The sequence below is a fragment of the Tyto alba genome, unplaced genomic scaffold (assembly GCF_018691265.1).
Source record: "Tyto alba isolate M040663 unplaced genomic scaffold, T.alba_DEE_v4.0 Super-Scaffold_38, whole genome shotgun sequence".
Taxonomy (NCBI): domain Eukaryota; kingdom Metazoa; phylum Chordata; class Aves; order Strigiformes; family Tytonidae; genus Tyto; species Tyto alba.
The window spans coordinates 7,970,011-7,992,831 of NW_024881313.1; the positions used below are offsets into that span (position 1 = coordinate 7,970,011).

The 22,821-nt window shown below is 40.2% G+C and overlaps 1 protein-coding gene across 8 annotated transcripts; it reads left to right on the top strand.

Moving 5' to 3' along the window:
- The first annotated feature begins 1,393 nt into the window (after positions 1-1,393).
- On the top strand, positions 1,394-22,006 carry TMEM196 (transmembrane protein 196). Of its 8 annotated transcripts, XM_032991797.2 has the most exons (6): positions 2,281-2,295; positions 7,523-7,527; positions 14,770-14,826; positions 16,617-16,871; positions 18,747-18,820; positions 21,142-22,006. In XM_032991797.2, exons 4-6 carry the CDS (start codon positions 16,617-16,619, stop codon positions 21,146-21,148), a joined length of 336 nt encoding a protein of 111 aa, XP_032847688.1. In that variant the 5' UTR covers positions 2,281-2,295; positions 7,523-7,527; positions 14,770-14,826; the 3' UTR covers positions 21,149-22,006. The 8 variants fall into 8 exon arrangements, with proteins under 8 accessions (XP_032847689.1, XP_032847685.1, XP_032847687.1 ...); XM_032991798.2 differs by lacking the exons at positions 2,281-2,295; positions 7,523-7,527 and adding an exon at positions 1,394-1,457; XM_032991794.2 differs by lacking the exon at positions 7,523-7,527 and having other exon boundaries at positions 1,929-2,281.
- The last annotated feature ends 815 nt before the right edge of the window (positions 22,007-22,821 follow it).

The window sequence follows — 22,821 nt, forward strand, 5'->3', positions numbered from 1 at the left end:
GCACACTTTAATGTTTATAACAATCTGACATAATAAGGATACTGTCATTGCAGAAACACCTTCCTACACCCATGTGGGTACTTGAAAATCTGTGCTTTCTCCATCCTCCTACATAAGTGTAGTAGCTTAGGAACTTTTATGCTGTTCCTTGATTTTTAATGATAAGAGATGGCAGGTACCATTTAAACATAAGAGATGAAAAGGGGACCATTCAGCTTTAACTATAATGCAGCTTTCCTTTAGATGCAGTCACCTGTTCTGTTTCTGTGAACTGGGAAAAATGTGAGAAAACATGAAACAACTAAAGTTTTAAACTAGAAAGCATTAAGATCTGATCTTAGGACCACTTTCTCTCTCGGATACCCAAGAACATAAACAGCTTAAGGTGACAGACTTTGACGCCAGTCTAATTCCACTTTCAGCAATTAAGTATGCTACAAATGAGGACTAAACTCTGGCCTGTAATGGTGGATCTAATCTTCTCAAGTGTGTAAAATACCCACGTATAGCTTGTTCTCTTGCACTTTATCAAGTGCTCATGAAAGTGCTTCAGTGGCTGTCTTCTCAAAACACAAGACACAGGTTTTGGAGCCCAAAGAAATAAGTTTAATCAGGACCTTGCTAATCTGATGTTCTTGCCTCCAAATTGCACCATCAAAATAACAGATAAGTCTAAACTGCCCTTCTGGATTCTGGCACCTGAGTGTAGGATTTCTATACAGGTTAAGGATTCTAGATTTTTGCATACAAGGAAAAATTCCATATATGTTTTGTTTAGCATTTAAAAAATAGCATGTATATAGAGAAAATTAGCGAAATCCTGCAAGATGCTGATGGTTTTGAATCATGATCTAGATTTTGGGGATATAATTGTTTAAGTAGCACTTTTGCCCTGTTGTCAAGGTAAATGTCCAAAGGTTGGTGATCCATATGTAGGAGAGCCAAGGTTTTAGATTGAGTGTTTATGTGTTACCATGTTGTGCAGCACATCTGGGTCGTAAAACTGCAGACAGAGTGACGAAGCATCCCCTGTATCTGAGCCACAGGAATAAAGACTGGTACCAAGCAATCCAGTATGGCTCAAGTAGCAGCTCTGGATCTCTTGTTGTATTTTGCTCTGTTGCTCATTTGCTTTAGGACTGACACATTTCTGGCCATTGTCAGAGTGACAAGAATGGCTACAGCAGTTGCCTATTTTGGCAAGAGCGTTTTGGAAGAGGCCAAAGAGTTTTGCAGTGGTGAGACATGCCAGACTCCAGCCCTTTTACTAACATGGGAGGAAGATGGACTTCCTCCTGAATTCTGACAGCAGCACCTGGGAGGGGGGGAGGCCTGTGCACACCCCATCAAGGGGGCTCACCATCCAGGGAAGCGTTGAACCGTGGCAGCCCGCAGCTGGCATCGCCAGGGCTTTCGGTGTCCTGCCGCCAGCCCCGACCAGCCGTGGGACGGAGGAGGTATGCGAGCCGGGGTGCCGGGGAGGGGGGGGGGGGGGGGGGGGGGAGAGGACCGGAGGAAGCTGCCGTGCCTTGTGGCCCCGGGGCGGGGCTGCCGTAGCGTCTCGCCTGTGCATTGGGTCTAGATTCATACATAAATATAGCCAGGGTGGGTTCGCCACACTCCTCTCCCCCCCACCCCCAACCCGGGAAGAGAGGAGGAGGGAGAGGAATAAGAGGGGGAAAAAAAGGCAAAAAAAAAAAAAAAAAAAAAATAGATATATATCCCAGTGAGGTCATTTCAATGAGAGCGCAGGAGGCGATCAGACAAGGTCGACTTTTCCGGAGGAGGCGCGGCCCCTGAGGAGCGTGGTGCTGCATCCCGGCCGCCGCGCTGCCCCGTCCGTCCCCGCCGCCGGGCCGGCACCTTGGAGAGCTCCGCGGCGCCGGGGCCGCGCTCGCTGCCGGCGCTGCGCCTCCCTGCGCGGCGCTGCGCGGCGCTGCGCGACGCTGCGCGGGGCCCGGGGCCGCCCCGCCGCCCCTCGGCAGCGCCCGCCGGCCGCGGATGCGCCGCTCCGCCCCGGCTGCCGGCGAAGGAAGAAAAGTTTGGGGGCGACTTAGGGCCGCGGGAGCGCCGGAGGAGAAGGAGGATGCGCGGTTTCCCCGGCTGATCGGGAAGGAAGGATGACCGAGGGAGGATGTGCACCAGCAGCCAGATCATCGGGAGCCTCCTGGTGCTCTCCGTGCTGGAGATAGGGTTAGGGGTGTCCAGCGTGGCCGTGGGGGCGGTCAGTTTCAGCCTGGTCCTCACAGAGCATAAACCTCAGCTGGGAGACTCTTCTCCGGTATGGAGCGGGGTGTGTGTACGTTAGCCATTTCACTCTCTCTTTAACTCTTTATGGCGATGATCAGACCGTGCGAAGGCATCCCCCTCCCTTCCCTTCCCTTCCCTTCCCTCCCTTCCCTTCCGCGTGTGCATGCTGCGCCGAGAGGCTCGCCGGGTCCATTTCGGATGTGCATGGGGTACGGTCTGCATACTCGTGGGGCGAGGGGGGAGGTGCGGGGGGGAGAGATGGATGTGTGTGTTGCGGGGGGAAGACCCCTTCTTTCTCGCTCCTTTTCATTTTTCAATTTTGCTGTGAACAACTGAACTTTCTGTGAACCCATTCTCACACCTGGGAAAGCCCGATGCCTCAAGTGGAACACGGGCCGTGGTTTACAATCTTTAAATTGACTGTGAGTTTTGCTTTTTGGAAAAGAACAGCCCTGTCCCTTATGACAAGACTGTCAAAAGGTGTTTTAAAGGGTATGTCAGCTGAGTTCTGAGCTTTTGGAGGAAAAAGAGAAAGAGGAAATGGGAAAGAAAAACAAAGATATGTACTCATGATCTGGGCATCCTGAGCTTCTTGTAAAATGAACAAAAAAAATCAAATACCAATAATGGGTTAATAGAAGCAGCATGTTCATATCACAGAGCATTTCTCACTTCTCAGAAACCTTTCTTATTTTTTCAGTTTGAGAAATGCATGTTTCTAGGATGAATTTTCCTCCAAATGGTTATTTATATTTATGAAACAAAGAGTAGGAAAAAACTGAATATTCAGCCTAAACATGAGTGGGCATTTTTTGAACTCCAAAGCTGGTTTTGGCCAGCTTGGATTTTACAGCAGTATTTCTAAAGGACTGTTTGCTTTGCTTGACATAAGATGACAAATACAAAACACTCTTGGTTATTCATCAGCGTAACCTCCTGTAATTTATAGATTGATTCTGACAAAGTGCTTCATGTAATATTCTCACTGTCAATAATTATTAATTATTGACAACAGTCATAAATATTTTTGGCAGTATATAAACACACACGTAATTCTGCACTGCAGAACAGGTAGGTGAGGAATGAGAATGAAGACCAGATAAGATAAGACAGTGGCCAACAGGTAATGATATTCTCAAAATCACTTCAAAGAGGGAGGTTTCTGATCATTGCTGCTGAAGAAAAAAGATTACTCAAAAACATGTGTCTATCTGAAGATTTAATGACAGAGGGCAATATCCTGGGTTTCACCGAAGTCAAAGAGTTTTCCCCAGTCAGTGAGATCAGTATTTTATGCAGTGATTGCATTTTGTGACAACGCTATCACAGCTCATACCATTTCATGACGATGCACATTTCCTGCACAACTGTCTCATTCATTTTTGTGGCTTCTGCTACCCCAGAGTTCTTACTAGCCATAGATTAAGATCCTCTTACCTTAGATGCTGGCTCCAAGGATCTTATAACCAAAGTGAGAAACAGATGTAGGATAAAAGGATGTAAGGGAGTACAAAGAAATAACAAACCAAAATTGATTGGTATAACAGGTGGTTGCATTAACACAACAGCAGTCTGCTGATTTCAAGCTGTTTGTAGGTAGAGTTTTAGAGAAGAACAAGGCAGAGGCCAGAAGTGATTTTGCAGATGCTTATAGGAAATTCTCCCCATATGTGAGTGCAGAGGCATGGAAGGGAGCCCAAAAGGACTTGTTTGAAAATGTAACAAGTGGGTGAAGGATGCCCACAACCAGAGTCAGCAGAGGCAGGCATCAGCTGCTAGGAACTGAGCAAATGGCTGCAGGTTGGGTAAGCAGAGAGAGGCCACAAAGAAACCGTAAAGTGGAAGCAAGCAGCTTATGCTTCAGGTAGTAGAGAAAATGAGAAATCACAGCAGTATGCAGGGTGGGGTGATGTGGCTATACACGCTTACTTACTTTGCCTTGAACTAAAGACCTTTGGTCTACATTGTCACCGTTACGGCACCCTCTTTGTACCACTCCAGCAGTTCAATTTGTCTGTTAGGTTGTGTGGTTGTGTTCTTCTGACAAGAGGACTAGAAGGTGAGATAGGACAAGAAAGGGGCCAGAGATCTGCCATCCTCCTGGGATGTGTAGGGCCATGGGTAACTAGGTCCAAATTAAAACAACTGGAGAAAGGTTTGTTTGCACAATCCTCAGAATTGTCCTGCTGCAGAAATGGCATAAGCCACCTTTCTGCTCACTGGATCTTACACTGAGCTCATGTTGCCTGTATTAAAGAGTATGTCTTGCATAAAATATGTTGTATTTTTCCAATTCACACTCCTGAATCAAGGTTTTCCTTTGAGAAATGAACATTAAGGAAAAGAAAGGGACATTAAAGGAAAAACTAGTAATTTGAAATGTTATGGTGCAAAACACTGGAGTTGTGTTGAACAGTGTCATGTCTCCTGTTGCAGTTTACCTGGAAATATACTGAAAACTTTTGACCCTGTTCTATCCTTTTATGCGGGTGGAACTCAGCAGAGGCCCAAGTTCATAAGGAAGCACATGAAGACAGCATCACCATGGAAACCTTAACCTGAATTCCTAAAATTTGGGCATCTTAAAATCATGCACAGTCTATCTCCCATACTTGCCTCCCTATGATGCTTTGCATTTGATGCACAGTAGCTTTCTTCTTAAAGGAGTCTTTCTTATTCTTCATTGTCTTCATTCAGACAAATAATTTACTAATGTACCTAACTTTAAGCATGTGAATCCCACCATAGGATTATCCCCCCCATAGATACAAGTGAAGTTAAGCATGAAGTACTCTGATTGCTGCATGCCCTGAGTTATACATAAGCAACCCAGGGAAAGTGGAGTAGAAAAGAATGAAGAAACGGAAAGCCTAGGTAACATCTACATCAAAAACACATGGAAATGGGAAAACAGTTTCTAAATTTGTTGTTCTTATTGGAGTTGAGCTGGATTAAGATAATAAGAGTTGTTTAAAAAGTAGCTAAAAGAAAACAACTGAAGGTGTGATTGACTTATCAAATTATCCGGAGCATGTGGAGATGGTGGAGATGACTATCCAATTAATTTTACATCCTATCCAATCTGTTCTTTTTACAATAGGCCATGGTTGCTAAATTAAAAAAAAAAAAAAAAAATACAGTCCCATATAACTAAGGTGAACGTGTTGTTGATTTCTAGATTTTATTTGTTTGTTATGGTTGTATTGGTATAATCTTCTCCACAGGCTGTACTCAGTGTCTCCCAGACGTCTTTTTTTCCAAAAACTGAGGTATATTTTTGAAACCCACCATTCCAATTCAGTTATATGACGTACTATAAAAATGATCCAACCAAGCAGCATACTGAAACACTAACATAGCAAGAATGACAGCATCCATACCGAAGGCTTTTGCACAAACCAAAAAAATCAGAAGACACTCATTCAAAAAGTATTCACAGATATTTTTTAAATGGTCACATACTTTCCCATATATATTTAGAACATAATGGTTGCATCAGTATCACTACGAGGAGTGACTATATATTCACACACACACATGTATATGGCTCTAACTCTCATTTACTCTTCAGTGGTGAATAAATTCTTGCTATAAATGAGACTCTTTCACAGAGGAAGGGAGAAAATGAGAGACAAAAGCCACATGTTTAGTCAGATACCTGACGATTCACTTATGGCTATGCCCCTCAAGAGTAATAGTTTCTTCCCTTATAAGACTAATATCTAAGTGTTTTTGAGAGATATGCATTCTTTTGATGTTGATTGGTCTGTCTGTCTGTAGGGGCAGACATATTGTTTCCATGATTTGTGATTTTAGCACAGTGGAAGTCTGCCTGTCCATTAAAAATCTGCATTTATAGTTTGGCTACAGAAATTTGCTCCAAGTTGGCACCTGAAATATTTTATTTCAATGACTCTTTTTTACCCAGGATTTGAAGGGAAAGAAAAAGGGTCAGTCAGTATGGAACCGTCCCAGAGCAAGAACATCATTTTAGACTGTTAAATCAATGCTGGTGGCCTAAAATTTTAAAACATTAAAATTTGCATGTAGTTTTTACAGCTGCCAAGTTTCCTTTGGAAAGAACAGTCAAACTATTACTTTTTCTCTCTCTTTTTTTTTTTTTTTTTTTTTCAAAAGAACACTAAAAAATTCACATTATTGTTTAGCGTGCAGACAAAATGCAGATGTTATTTTAACATGTGCATTGCATTTTCATGAAACTGACCATATTTCTGTCTGGCTCCTGCTCCTGATGAAATGAATCGCAACACTGTCAGTGAGCTCAGTGGAAGCTGGAGAGAGTTCTGTACCTATAGATGAGGGAGGATGTACCAAGGGTGGGAGCTTCTTGTCTTGCACAGACCAGGACAATTCACTCCAGCTGAGAAGTCTTTTAGTAGTTTTTTTTAATTATTCAGACACTCCAAAACCATAAACCAATCTGGAAGATGGTCTGTCCAAGAGGAGTTGTAGTTCCTGGGTTGTATTTAAGAGGATCTGTTGAATATAGACTGACTTAAGCATATGCTTAAAAGTTTTGCAGAGATAAGACTGTAGTTCACCTACAAGGAATAATCTTTATTACTTTTTGTAATTAAAGCAGTCATACTCTATGATACAAAAAAAAAAAAAAAAACACAAACAAAAACAACAAAAAAAAAACCAAAAAGCATTATTTACTATTTGTTATTCTGATAGGCCAGAAACAAGTAAATAAATACTATTTTGTGCTGAGAATTTCAGTGTTTTTCCAGATGACCAGAGGTTTTCTGAGTCACTGATGACAGGTAGACTTTCAGGTTAAAGTGCAAGGTCCTGCACATGGGTCAGGGCAATCCCAAGCACAAATACAGGCTGGTGAAGAGTGGATTGCGAGCAGCCCTGGGGAGAAGGACTTGGGAGTAGCAGTAGATGGAAAACTGACTGTGAGCCAGCAATGTGCACTTGCAGCCCAGAAAGCCACCCGTGTCCTGGGCTGCATGAAGAGAAGGGTGACCAGCAGGTCAAGGGATTCTCCCCCTCTACTCCACTCTTGTGAGACCCCACCTGCAGTGCTGGGTCCAGCTCTGGGGCCCCCAACATAAGAAGGACATGGGCCTGCTCGGGTGGGTGCAGAGGAGGCCATGAAGATGCTCAGGGGGCTGGAGCACCTCCCTGATGAGGCCAGGCTGAGAGAGTTGGGGTTGTTCAGCCTGGAGAAGAGAAGGCTCCAGGGAGACCTTATAGAGGCCTTAGGGGGCTACAGGAAAGGTGGGGAGGGGCTCTTTATCAGGAAGTGTAGAGATAGGATGAGTTGTAACAGTTTTAAACTGAAAGAGGATAGATTTAGATTAGATATAAGGAAGAAATTCTTTCCTGTGAGAGTGGTGAGACACTGGCACAGGTTGCCCAGAGAAGCTGTAGCTGCCCCCTCCCTGGAAGGGTTCAAGGCCAGGTTGGACGGGGCTTGGAGCAACCTGATCTAGTGGAAGGTGTCCCTGCCCATGGCAGGGGGGTTGGAACTGGATGATCTTTAAGGTCCTTCCCATCCCAAACCATTCTATGATTCTATGATTCAGAGATCCACTTCTAAATTTTCTTGACTGTTTCTAAAAAACATTTCCCATTTTCAAAGCAACTCCGCAGACCTAGAACTAGATAAACGGAAACACTAATCACAGGGACTGTGATGGAATTTAAACTGCTTGAATAGGGCTTGAATCAGTGGGAATTGTAGCATCACCTGAGCTGATATGACTAAACAGCACACTGCCAGGTCAAGATTTTGGCTCAGATCAGACATATTCTAACACTATGTCTCACTTCAAATAGCACAGCCCCCCTCTCAGCGTGACATTTGGTGGGACACATGGCTGGGTTGTGGTAATGCTGTTGCTTCTGAGTCTGGGTCTGGATGACTTGCAGCCACCTAGACATTCCTGTCCCCACAACCCCTTGCATGGGACAACAACATCATTGAAAGTTTCTGTCCTCCTTTTGCAAAGATTATTGTGTTTCTCTATGGAGTTAACAGGTAAATCTACTACATAGCTTCACTCTTTTTGCCTGTTGCAATTTTTCTCTGGTTTGATGCCTTTGTTTTCATGAGTGGATTCTGTGCCCTTTATGCTAGCACTAAGGAAATAAAATCCTTATTATGAAATACTGTTTTGAAGAAGAGTTACAATTAGAGGCACCTTCTCTGCTCAATTCATCCATTAGGGATTTCAGCTTTTTTCTCATTTGGATGGAGTTGAAGCAACAAGATTATTAAATAGAATGGTCCTTTCTACACATTACTAATTTCACTTTCCCAGGTGTTCTCATGGCAGTCACACGTTTATACAGTTTTAGTGTAAAACACAGATTTTTTGGTTTACCATCTGACATGAGAAGATAGAAGTGGAGCTGTTGATTCTGTCTTGATGGTTTATTCTTCCAATTAGAGGATTATTTGAATAGGTAGGTTGACCTTACATTTTCACTATGTAATACTCAAATTTAGAATAATTTCCCTTCCTCTATTTCATCAGATATATGTGGATGAGCCAGAATGCTGGAGGACTTCCCACAGAGTGTACATAGTTTGGGCTGCTTCTTTATCATGAACAATAAATAGGGATCAAGCAGTCCTTACATTCAACAGGTTTTCTCCAGTATTTTCTTTAGCCTCTCTCCAGAAATATTTTCCATAGACAGTTTTCATTTTCTCAAGGGAATTGCACTCACCAGTGCTTTTGCCTCCTCAAAACACAAAAAATAAAGCTTTCTTAGCTTCAGTACATAAAATAAAAATACTTCCTTTTCTTCTGCATGATAGAAACCAACAAATTTTTGGCTTTCTGCAGATATAATTAAAACTGAATCTTTTTTTCAGACTACCAGTAAGAAAGCCCCCTTTTTCCAGGAGAAAGTGAAAGAGGCCAAGTCTTTTGTTTCAGAAAATATGAAATAGGGATGGGTCCAAACCACAGAACTTGAAACTAAATTGAGATTTCAGCCTCCTTACCAAAATTTCTGAGTGTTTGGATCTGAGGTTTTGTTTCAGGCACATATTTAATATAAAGTAAATTAAAGGAAGCTCAAAATAAACATTCTCTTTTTCTGGGAGGTCTTTGGCTCTTTATCCCAAAGTTCAACAGACCAAAATTGATTTTCAAATATGCATCTTGAACATAAGCAGGCACAGCTGCATTGTGAATGACAAAGGCTCCGTGGACAAACAGACATTACTGCATCACTCTGCAGTCACACTAGTGCTACCAGAGGGACTCTGACTCTGCTAGGTCCCTAGGAAATCTTCACTGAAACGGGGACTGAGGCACTCACAGCCCACTGAGTCTCTAAGTGGCTTTTGCGCTTTGTAGTATCTTTCTTTGGATTTTTTACCAATCACCCAAGAGTGGTTCTGCCCTTATCTATTATTAGATGATACATTCAAACCTTGCCTCCTCTGCTATTCTTGACACGTATCATAGGAGGTATGAATAAGTCTGCAACAAAAAGTAACCCCAGAAGCAATGGGAAATGGTTGCAAATAGTGATCTGTGTAGGTTTCTAAGTGATATTTTGGGTCTTTCAGCCATTTATGATTTTTCTGATGAATAATAATTAAAGTCCAGCAGTGAAACATCTGTTTCAACAAGTCTCAGGTGACGGTCTCTCTGGCTCGCAGGGCATTCTGGAGAGCTTATTAATTTAGTTTATCCTTCATTAAATGTTTTAGCATTATTCTCGGCATGAGTTCTGAACACTTCAACAACTGATCATTCTTTAAAAGGAGCTTATCTTCAGTGTTATATTCGGTTTGACTCCCGATTTACTGTATTTTCAGTGTGTGTTTGGTTTGCCTTAACTTATTTCAGGTTTGACATGGTTAGAAAATGTAACTACTTTTAAAGAGTCCAAGATGTTGGTAAAAATTGACTGATGGAAATCAGTAATCAAGTAGAAAGGGGCAAGTCCTCACCATGGCAGTATTAGTTAGTCATGGGTGAACTGTAGTCCAGAGTATCTCAACAGTTACAAGCCGAGTTTAACTTGGTATGACATATGGCATGACGATGAAGTCTTTCAGGATAGCCATGAACAGAGTGGCAAGACAGCCAAGCTCCTTGTGGCTATATTCAAGTTGGCAGTATTATAAAATAGAAGAGTTCAAAATTAAAGACAAACAGGAAACTCCTTTTGAGTCAGACTTGTACTCACATCCTTTTTCTGGTGCAAAGAGTTAGTGTAGTTTCTCCCATCTACTTTTCTCTGCTGCTGATCACAATACAGAGACATCAAAAATTTTACAGAAAACTACTATAGCACCAACAAAAAAATTCCTGAGTCCCTAGCTATTTTATCAAAAAGCAATGATCAGAATCAATCATATAATGTCCCACTGACTTCCCAGCCTTTCTAGAGCTCTCCACATTGAGAAGCCTGGCTAAGGCAACTCTGCACAAGCAGTGTTCCTGACCCCCAGGACTAATATTCTCTCTGTAAAGCAGAGTGCTTCCAGTGAATCAGATTCCTCTGCACCCTCATAAGAGAGTGGTAAACTTGGATCATAATTTTCAAAGCTTTGCATGAGGTTTAATTGCCTGACACTGTGGCTCAAATTCATCCATTGGTTTTAATAGCTAAGTTCCTGTTGTCATAAATAAATAACCATACTGGTTTTTGGACAAGCCTTTTCTCTGTGACTGTAACATAGTCATCTAAAAAAACCCCAAATAATATTAATCCTCTGCTACTGCCTAATTGCTTTTCTTCCAAGGTTTTTAACATGTTCAGACACACTTGTGCAGTTTCATGACTTGTTTGTCTCATAGACACATGGATTATAAAACTTTGCCATGACCTTCTCAAGCTCATACAGAACATGGAATAACCAGGAACACACAACTCCTCTGAGTTTAGAATAGAATAGAATAGAATAGAATAGAATAGAATAGAATAGAATAGAATAGAATAGAATAGAATAGAATAGAATAGAATAGAATAGAATAGAATAGAACACAATAGAATAATTTCAGTTGGTTCTCTGTTGAGTTCATTAACTACAGAACACCTTATTCCTTGTGTATATGTATAAATATTGCAGATTTATAGAGAGAAAATAAATACAGAGTATACATACAAAACCCTGACACAATAAAATATTATCATAGAATATCTCAAGTTGGAAGGAACCATAAGGATCATTGAGTCCAACTCCCTGCCCCTCACAGGACTACCCAAAACTAAATCATATGATTAAGAGCGTTGTCCAAATGCTTCCTGAACTGTGATGGGCTTAGTGCTGTGATCACTTCCCTGGGGGACTTGTTCCAGAGACCTATCACCCTCTCAGTGTAGAACCTTTTCCTAATGTCCAATCTGAATTTCCCCTGATGCAGCTTCATTCCATTTCCCTGTGTCCTGTCGCTGGTCACCAGAGAGAGGAGGTCAGCACCTCTCCCTCTGCTGTCCCCCTTGAGGAAGGTGTAGGCTGCGGTGAGGTCACCCCTCAGCCTTCTCTTCTCCAAGCTGAACAAACCAAGTGACCTCAGCCGCTCCTTGTAAGTCTTGGCCTCAAAGCCTTTCACCATTCTGGTCGCCCTCCTCTGGACACACTCTAATAGTTCGATGTCCTTCTTATATTGAGGCACCCAAAACTGCACAGAATATTCGAGGTGGGGCCACATCAGTGCAGCGTAGAGTGGGACAATCACCTCCCTTGACTGGCGAGCTATGCTGTGCTGGATGCACCCCAGGACATGGTTGGCCTTTCTCGCTGTGTGGGCATGGTGTTGACTCCTATTCAACTTGCCATCAAGTCAGATCCCCAGATCTCTTTCTGCAGGGCTACTCTCAAGCCTCTTTCCCCCCAATATTTATGTATAATCAGGATTACCCCATCCTAGGTGCAGAATCCAACACTTGCTCTTGTTAAATTTCATATGGTTGGTGATTGCCCAGCTCTCTAGTCTAGCCAGATTTCCCTGTAAGGCCTCTCTAGCCTCAAGGGCATCCACAGCTCCTCCTAGATACTATCACTGGCAAACTTACTTCCTGTACATTCAACTCCTGCATCCAGATCTTTACTCCAGGTAGTCCCTCAGATACTTCAGCAACTATGGAACACAGTAGTCACCTCTTGTTTTTGAGAAGCCATTATCTTAGGGCTTGTAGATTAAGTCATTCACTTTTCTTTGAATTTCAACTCGGAAATACCTTAGGTAATACATATATGTATATGGCACTACATAAAGGTGGTTTGGAAGGTTGTGTGTCCTGTCCTTGTAAAACAGTAAAGAACAGCAGAACTGCCCAAACTGGTGGGTTCTAATGCTGAGTGAATCTGTAATTTGCTTGTTGTTCCCTTGGTCATATGGAAGGCTAATATAACTCATCCATTGCATTCCCTTCTGGCTAGCAAAGATTGTACAATGGAAACAGAAAGTCTTATTCTACTGAAATCAATGGTAAAAAATCCATTGACCCTACTACAAGCAGAATTACAGCATTCTTGAAAGAATGGGTGACCTATTCTTTCAGCTTTGAAGGTAAATTATCAACGCCCCAGCTTTTTAAACTAGTTAACATACACTTGTTACAAGTTGAAACCATCTTTGATGGTATCTTCCAGATCTTTTTTGTAAGCTTTCCAGAGCTCATAAATTTTTCTTTATACAAAATTTTTCTTTCAATTCTATTCAATCACTACGGAGAGAAATTATGTTATTAATCCACTTTATCAAGTCTGACTGAATAGAACTTAATTACAGTGATGCCTTCAACAATTTTTTTTTTGCGGTTTCTGCACTGATGTTGAGAAATTCAAAACACTACATGTGAAAATCTAAAGCATACCTTCAGTTGAAGGCAATCTGCAATGACAGAACTGGGAGTGAAACTCCAACAAAACTTTACAGAAAGCCTGAGTGAAAATTTACAAGGCAGGTGCGATAGTTCTGAGGTGAAAACTCCTCTCACTGTGGGAAGGGGCAGAGGGAGCCCTACCCATTGGGTTTCTGGTTGTTATTCCAATAGGTGAGCTCTAGTAGCAACTACCAGTTGTATGTCCTGAGCAATTCAGTGCCATGGTCTACATGACCCAGTCCTCTCCATAATCAGATTGGTATTAAGTCCATATCCTATGCTTAGTGTAGAGGTAAATAACATCCAAAATTTAACCATAATCATTGTGGGGGACTGATTCAATGGGCATAAGTCAGAGTAAAAATACATCTCAAGGCTTATGCTCAGCAATATGCATGAACTACTTTAGTTGGAGGGAGGTAAACTATGTATTAAAAGCACCTCTTCAACTGAGATGCTGAAGTTACAAAATTTTGGAGGGTAAATGAGATGTACATGCAATATATTACACGGACCCTGAATGCTGTATAGAAACTACTTAAATTTTTAAAAATTTCTTATCATCCAGGTCTGATCTGTGATTTAATCCTAAATCGAGGTCAAGCAGAGCCTTTTGCTAGAAACACCATCTCAGTGGGAACAGGACATGAAAAAATCCAGTTTTAAAACTATAAAATTACTTCCCAATAGGGGTGTAGAGTTAGTTTTACTGAAGAAAAAAAAAAAAAAAGTAGCACAGATTTCTTAATAAAGGAGTTTGTGAGGTATCAAAGAAATCTTTTGACAGTATTACAAGTACCTGGAGAAGGCCTTATTGCTTTCATACAACTACTGTAGTTCCTACCAAGACTGCTCCCTCGGGGACTATTCACCATTTCCCTCATTAAACTTTTTTGTAGGAGGAAAAAGAAACACCAGAGAACATCATCAGTCTTTGACACAGGTCACTAAAAAGCATTAACTTCTATTCATATCAGCTGGTAGAGGGTGTTTCAGTTTTTGTTAATTAGTTTTTGCCTAATGCTTGATGCGACAATTAGCAGATCATTGTGTGAAAGGAAACTACATGAAAAAAAAGTACAGATACCTTCACGCTGTCTCTTGTAAAGTGGGCTATCTAGAATCTGAAACAGATGTTCCTGCACGCTCAGTGTAGCCATGCCAATTGATGTATCTACATCTGCACCCATGGAGGTGACTGAATTGCATTCTTGCCCAGCTATCTTGAGGACATCAATCCATGTATGATCCCTCAGTGGTTCAGATGGTAGAATCAGGGCAATAAGTACCTCAGCTATGATTGAAAGTAGATGATTTGGATCACTGACTATTACCTTGCTAAACTTTTCTGAGAAAAAAAAAAAGAGTAAAAAGGCATCTTTTGCTGACAACATTGTGGGGTTTTTTTTCATCTTTTGTTTACCCAAGCAGCTTAAAAGTAGAATATTTTTTTTCTTTTTTTTTATGAGTAATCATCCTCAGTCTGACTTCTCATTCCATTTTCTTCTTCTCTGATAAGAGTGTTTATGGTTGAGTTACGACTTCCTGAAACATACGGTTTGTGATAAAAATGCTGACAACTAACCATTGACTAACCTACTGTTGTGGTCACCACTATAGCAACACAGCAGGATTTAAACTTGAGACATTAAATTATGAAATAATTGGTATTCTTTTTCTTTGCAGTTTCTGCTTTGTGGCATATGTGGAATATTGTGCGCCAAAAAAAAATCTGGACTTGTCGTAAGTTTTTCCACTGCATATATAATATATAAGTACTTGAAAGGCATACTTATCTAACTTGAACTCCTTCCTGGGGGCTTTCTGTGTCCAAGTCGGTAAAAACTGCAAGTCAGTGGTCCAAAAAAGCAATCAGCACTTTGGGCTAATCAAGCAAAACAAGGCAGTTCTGAAATGGCCTATTTAGGTCATGCCTATTTAAGCCACACAGCCTTATTTATCCCTGTCTGGATAAATTTGGATGGAAAAACTCCTGAGACAAATTTATGCCAAGTCAATAAAAGTTCCCCAATAACATCACTGGATTGTATCTTCTCCTTCAAAACCCAACAATGGGCTGCCACCTCAGTAAGACTGCTGACCAAGTTTGATTCTAGATATTTTAGCAGTTCATTGTTTAAATAAGATATTTTTGCAATCAGAATCACGTACAATCCAGTTTTAAAGTAGTGGCAGATGCTTTCTGTCTCTTCTAAGAATCAGAAATACAGTAATTTTTCTGACTGCAGCAAAATGGTGTTATTACTACACAAGTCACAGCAGAACTTTATGTTAAAGACATGAGCCTATTGTAAGTGATAATGTCTGGCTTAATTTTCCGTCAGCTTGATTATTCTGCCATATACAGATGGAAGTCATATAAAACCATCATAAGTGTGAAGGGAATCAAGATCTCTCTCAGATTATTTTTGAATATCAATGAGTTATCCTAAACCCTGTTACGATGACAGTCTCGTTTCTTAACACGTGTGGACCATAACCAGTTTCTAAAAGTGTTTGTTCTGGTGGTCTCATGGAATAGTCGCCTCCCAGTGGACTGCAGCATACAGTCTGAATGCCACATTCCTGATGAAATTCTCATCCCGGTTGTGTACAGAAGTAGTCTGTAAGGCTACATAAATTGTTCCTATCACAGTAGATAGGTACATATACAGAGACATATTGAGTAACATCAAAGGCCCCTCTAGATCAACATCTGACAGGCCAGCAGTATCAAGAGAAGTGAATAAGACAATAATTTAGAAGTGTCTCCATAATACAGTCTTTTGCCCTCAAGTCATTTGTGGCTCAAGGACATCCTGAATGAGGATGGCATCTTTGTGATTAAAGTGACAGAAGATCTTTAAACATGTCTCATTAACTGCAGACTGTTTCACATCCTTCTAAAGTTCCCAGAAACAGTTTAACCAAGTTAAAAACAAACACACAGTCACCACACTGACCTTCTGTAGAGCTGCAACAAAGATTTCTTTGCTGTTTCTCTCACTTCTTTGTCCAGCACATTCACCTTGAACACTTCTGAAGTCCCCACAAAAGCTGTAGAAAGCTTCCAAACTGCTCTCTGACTGAAAAAATTAGAATTGAACAGGAGGCAGAGTCGGATGGCACAGAAAGCAAGAGAGATGCTTTCTCACTCCTGAGGAGTGGTGAGAAACTGCACAATAGAAAATTATGACACATTCTGTCATGTTACTGTTCTGAATGAAATGCTGGAAATCAGAAGATTTGTGTCCTAGTAGTCCTTCCACTGAACAGCTTTTAACATGGCCAACTCATTCTACCTAACTTTACCTTACATGCAACATCAATCTTAACTCTTTTACGGCAGAAGGTATTGTATTCCCTTGGAGCTTTGTATGAGCTGAGGGAGTTAGAAATTAGTGTCTGTACAGTGTTTTGCACTCCATGATGCTATTGAAGCATTGAATTATGGTTACTCTCATTTTTTATATGAATGAATCTATCTCTGAAAAATGTTACTGTGACATAACCTCTCTTGTCTTTCCTGACAGATGATACTTTTTTCTGCCTGTTGCATCTGTGGACTAATCGGAGGAATCTTAAATTTTCAATTTCTTCGTGCTCTGACAAAGAAGTCGTCTGCTCTCTATTCTTTGCATCTTGCCTCCATGTCTCTTGCATGCATTGGAATTGGTGGTTGCACCCTTTCTTCATGGCTCACTTGTCGGCTAGCCAGCTATGAACAAAGGCGAATGTTCTCAGAAAGAGAACATTCATTGCATCACTCCCATGAAATGGCAGAAAAAGTGAGTTGTGTGTCCTCCCTTATTTGTTCTCTTTCTCCTAAAATGCTACTGTACGTGTTAATGTTTACAACTGGCAAGAGATGAATTCAGTTTTTAGTTTTATATGAGAAAGAGCTTCTGGGAAATGAAATGCTGCCATTCTGTATAAGCTTTCTTATGTTGCATTATATGGAGCTATTTTTAGGTACTGTATATTTGCAGTACATCCATTTCAATGAAGTACATCCATTTTCAACATAATTCCATTGTATAGCTATTCAAGGGCTTAGCTGCTAAATATAGCACTTCATAAATAATTGGAAGCCTTATTAATATGGATTATCATGTATTGTACTGTGAAAAAGCACAGAATGCTTTCTGTAACCACATCATTGCATGCTTCAAGGATTTAATCAATTTCTTCCTCTCCCAAGTACTCAGCTTATAAAGTAGGTTATTTAAACACAAAAGTTCACAAACCTAGATGACTAACCCTAAGCACCTAAGGGCATATTTAGACACCTAAATGAAACTGATCTGATTTGCAGCAGCACTGAGCATTTACTGCCTTTCTCTGTTAAAAGGAAGTTTACCAGGATGTCTAGGTCTATGTTTAGGTGCTGAAACTTCAGCTCCCAAAATTAAGCACATAGGGCCAAAAGAATTAATTCAATAGAATTCTTGAAATCAGCTCCTTGGATTTACAGATCTGATTAATATTTGCAGAATAAAATGTTCACTGACACCCTGTGCTTTGTGTTTGGACTTTGTATCCAATGCCTTTCATTTGAGAAATGAGTAGAGAAGGGAACAAAAGTGGACCACCCAAATAAACCTCCACATGCAAGTTTGCATTATAGTTAAGCTCAACAGTCAGTATCATATCTACTGAGACCTCTGAACAGCAGAGTGAAGATTAATTTACTCAGACTGTAGAATGTTTTCAGATTCCCTGACAAAACATGATATAGCATTCAACTGTGCATTAAGTAAAAATTACTTACTACTGTTCTTTGGTTTCTAAACAGAAATGAGACTCCAAGTAGAAATATAGACTGAATTCACTTTAGAAAATGTTTTAAACATGTTTTTCAAAGTTAAACAGTACAGGTTACAACAGTAACATCAACCAGGGTGATAAAATCAAGAGAAGAAACACATTTCTTCCTCTCACTTTAAAATGAAGCAGAATTCTGATGAGCTATGTAGGCAAGTATGACCATGGTCTTGTAGATGGTAGGTTAGATCTTGCCTTTCAAAGAGACTCTTGCCTCAATAAGGACAAAGGTGAAGCCCATTTGAGAGAAAAGAGAGAGAGAGAAAAAAAAAATAAATGGCCTGGGAAGAAAAACCTTTCAAAATACAAACATCTGCCAACCCTACCAATTTGAGATGATGACGACCATGTATAGCACTAGTTTACTGCCTCCCTTCCTGGCCTGTTGACCTACTGAGCTTTTAGTCACTTAGCAGTGAGGACTGCCAGATGCCAATTTCTCTTGGGTGAAGGGCCATGATGCATGTCCAGAGCAACCCTACTGCACATGCTTAGCTAATGTGGGATGTGCACCACTGATAGTGGACTCCCTGGATGTGTGTTGTAGAATCAAGTGTGCATGTGTCAATGGACTGATCTGGGACTTCTTAGACCTACAGCCTGGGGACTTCCTGCTGCTGGCAGGTTTGAGTACATTAGCTCAAGGCATTCCCCTAAAAAATAATGAAGGCTACTTAAAAATTTACATTAAATTAGGCCCTGATTTAGAAAATAGCTTTAAAGTGTTTTATATATAAGACTATTTTGTATATTTATACTGATATACAGTAATATAGACATGTACTGCATGTGCATTTGTTTGTGCTATATTTATTGTATAATTGTTATATTTATATTAGAGATTGAGGGGTATTGAAATAACCGACCTGCCCAGCTGCCCGGTGGTTCCCCCGACACCAGAGTTACCTCCAAGGTACGCTGAACACTAGGGAGCTACCATGTTATTATGTCACTTCAGGAAGGGCCACCTCTAAGAGCAAGTCATAGTTTCAGCTGATGAAAGTTGGCTGATGCTGTGATGTCACTCTATGTCAGGAATGGTGCTTCCAGGTAGTGACATAATTCTACGTGGTGAATGCTGCAATCTGGAAGTAAGTTGAGTATTTAAAATATTCACCCTAGTTATAGACATCCAAATGCTCCTATTTGGATGTTGCCACCATTGACTCACTCTGCTTCTAATCTGTGTGCTCCTTCATTTCTTGAATTCAGTAATGTTTTTTAATTTAATAATATGCTTATTTTTGAAAACAGAAATATTGGGGAAAATAAATAGTTTTCAATATTTTCTGAAATTATGATGATATTCTAATAGCTGATGTCTTCAGAGGTTTCAAGTGGTAAAGCTGACAAAAGGAAACTTACACTAATCCATGACTATCCTTCTGACAGACCATTGCTATCAACTTGTGGCTGACTGACAGTTAATATTAAATGGCTTTAATATTCTCGGTCCCTTTCCCAGCTGACTCAGAGTAGATCCAACAAAGGGTCTAGGCACCTACAAACAGGCAAAATGTAGTGCCTTGTTTCAGAGCAGACAAACCCCAAACTGGGATCCAGAGTCCAGTGATAGGTGCGCCTGTTCTTCTGCAGCATATGAGGAGACTAAGACACCATACAAAAACATCCAATACCATCACCTGTAAAACAGAGAGCTGTGTGGTAGAAAATGCTCAAAATTCAATAAGTTTACACACCTTATTTTCTCTGAAGCATATGCTTGAAACAGGAGTATTGATTGGCGAGTCTACTTGCTTTGATGGCCCTAAATTTACTTTGTAGAGAGGAATAGGACAGCTTTACTCTCAAAAACTGTGCAGGGAACGATTAAGTCTTGTGCTCTGCTTTAAAATGTAGCTGGTAACATCTGAGAGAGGAGGCACAAGTGCCTTCACTTTATGTTAAATTCTTGAGTTCTGGTCTCTACCTCCCAAATTATTTATAAATCAATGTTGTGGATTGAAAGAAGAAAGAGTCAGACTAGGAATAAAGAATGTCACACAATTTTCCTCTCTTTACCAAGAATCTCAACTACTATGCTACAGTCAAGACTCACCCTTTCTGTCTCTCTCTCTCCCCGTTTAGCCCAATGAATCTTGCTTTATTTTCTTCACAGAAATTTCCACAAGAAGGGGGACAAACAAATCCCTTTTTTCCACATTTTCTCCAAGTGTATCTAGGAGGTACAACAGGTGAATTTAATTTTTCCATGTACAGAAGAGGTTACAGTTCTCATGCAAATATTTCAGAAGTAGCCTAACAGTGGCATCTCCACTGCATCTATCTGAATTTTAAAAAGAATAGACCAAACTGCATTTCTATGTGTGTCCGTCCCTATTGGCATAGTTGGATGTTCTCTGAGATCTGTCATTGGACATAAGCAGCAGATCATTTCTGCATCCAGAATCAATTTGGTATGAAATAGGCCTAGGTCTGCTCAGAAGAAGGCAGTTCTGAGCATAAACTCTATGTGGCTTTGCAGCCTTGAAGGTCAGAGAACTGCTTACTTAATGTAGCCATCTCCAGGCTTAGACAGCTGCTAAGTAGGTATTGTTTGGATTTCAATTTAGGAATTAGAAAATGTAACTCCAAACAAATCTTGGTTCAGGTGCTTTAGGATTCTGACTCATGATCAGGTCATCTTACTCCAGGATGACTCATCTGCCACTTGAGTAGCAATTACTGAACTGCTCAAAATTGTAGTCTGGCATATTAAGGGAAAACCAAAATCAGTCCCATCCCAAGGCAAGCAGTCAAAACCTTTAGATCCTGCTTGGATCTAGACCTACTTCCCAAATATCGATTCCAGCTAGCATCGAATGGCATCTGTTTGTAGCATGTCAGCACAGAAAAAGGTTTGAATGGAAACAAAGACTTAATTACCATCTTGTTCCTTTGTAGATTACCACACACGCTTGAATCGATGCACTTTAAAAGGACAACGTCACAAAACTTGCACGGATGCCATCAATGCTGTACATGTGGTCGGAGAGTAATGTCCAACTCAATCAGTATCAATTAATCTATCAGCTTTCAAATATAATTATATAGGAAGAAATGTGATTTTTTTTTTTTTACAGTGAGATTTATCAAGCCAAATAAAAATGTAAAGTTTTTCTGATTGTTTGAAATTCAGAGTCTGTTAAATTTTTATTACAATCCTAGCTAACTGAATTTCAAACATCATAAAATAATTGTAATTTTAATCAGTGTTTTCTATTCTTGTTCCAGGAAATGACAGACAACCTAAGCAATGGTGGCCCACATCTGATTTACAATGGAAGTGTGTATTAAGAGATTTTAAAAAGTTCCATGGAAAGAAGTGGTTTTAGAATTTTCTTCAGGAAAAAAATAGACTCCAAGAAATTGAGAAAATGAAACTATCTTAGCTTTTATGGCTCAAATGTCACAACTGCAGAACAGCACAGTTGCATTTCTCTTTTAGAAACACATTCAAAATTTGTCTCCTAAACTTTTTGCGGATATACAATATTTATTCACTTCCTGGCTACTCCCTTTGGTTTCTTTTTTTTTTTTTTTTTTTTGCCTGAATAACTTTTCAGAATTGTGACAGTATTTGAAATAAATCTGCCAAGACTCTTCTTCTCATGAAGACTCAAAAACCGGAAAAAAATAATTAAACTGGACCACATTTAGCCTGGTCACAGGATTCCTAAAGATAAGAGGGCAGAGGAAGGATGGCTCAGGGGAACTTTTTCTCCTCCCCACTTAGCTGCATCTGGTGTAATATGAAGGCTTCAGATCATGTGGCATGGTACCAGCGATGCATCTGCACAGTCCCCCTCCCCACACTGCGAATGCATCCAGCCTCAGTTTTCCCAGTAGACCGTATCAAGAGAGTGCAAATTACTCTTCCAAAAGGCTCCCATTCCACATGCAGAGTGTAAATGAGCAGTGTGCTGAAAACAACACCAATGTCTTTGTTTTGAAAGACAGAATGCTCTAAGAATGCCATAAATCAAAACCTCAACAATGCCTTGTTGTAAAGAAATTGTAAATATTTCAAATTTGTGAATGAAGTATATTTCGTAATTTGTTCATAAAAGATGATAAATAAAATGAAATTGAAACCAGAGATTTTAGAGAGAACTTTTGGGTTTTTGCTTGTAAGAAAGATCTTGCAAAGCTGAACTGCCATGCTTGAAGTTTTGCACAACACACTGAAAGGCTCCTAAAGGGATGAAGCAAGCTCAGAAGGGAGAAAAATGAAGGCTGAACAGGCATGGTTAAGGTTAGAATACACAATTCTGCACACCCACAGTAGAGTTTGGGGTCTGTTCAAGCAGTGTATATGCTAAGACAGCAGCTCTGACTCCAAACTTTATTGTAGGACCTACTGGCTCATACAGCCATGAAAAATGGAAGATGTAATCTGTAACAGAACATATACAGCATAATATTAATATAAAATATAAAATCACTCATATGTTACATAGTGAGTCAATGACTGTGCTGTAAAGCCCAGCACTTCAACATGAGTTTGGGATGTGAGCATTATTGATGACTGGCAACATTTGGTGATTTATACCCATGTCCCCAGACAAGTGTGAAAAGAATATTATTATTCAAGCCATGCCATAAAAGAATATAGAAATTATATTAAATTGTTTTGAGAATCTATATGGTATAAAATAATTTTTAATTATTTTAGGATTTTCTAAGTCTGTAAGGGAGTTTCCTATCTAATTACAACATTGGAAACATCTTCACTGTGATTTAAGTCTCTCAGACTTCACGCAAATTAGTTGGATGGCTAAGCTTGTGAGTCAAGAACTGGTCCACCTTGTAAGGCTTCCCTTCACTTACCTACTGTCTTAAAGGGCTTTTACATCTTCTTGAAGTCTCTGATATACTAATATGTATTATGTACATTAGTAATTGCTAATTAGA

What these genes read in the sequence shown, in the direction of transcription:
- TMEM196 (XM_032991793.2), top strand. Translation starts at nt 2,135, where the DNA reads ATGTGCACCAGCAGCCAGATCATCGGGAGCCTCCTGGTGCTCTCCGTG. An exon ending in CGGTATGGAGCGGGGTGTGT is followed by an intron (nt 2,300 to 14,769) that starts GTACGTTAGCCA and finishes TTTTCTTTGCAG; the next exon opens with TTTCTGCTTTGTGGCATATG. An exon ending in AAAAAAAATCTGGACTTGTC is followed by an intron (nt 14,827 to 16,616) that starts GTAAGTTTTTCC and finishes CTTTCCTGACAG; the next exon opens with ATGATACTTTTTTCTGCCTG.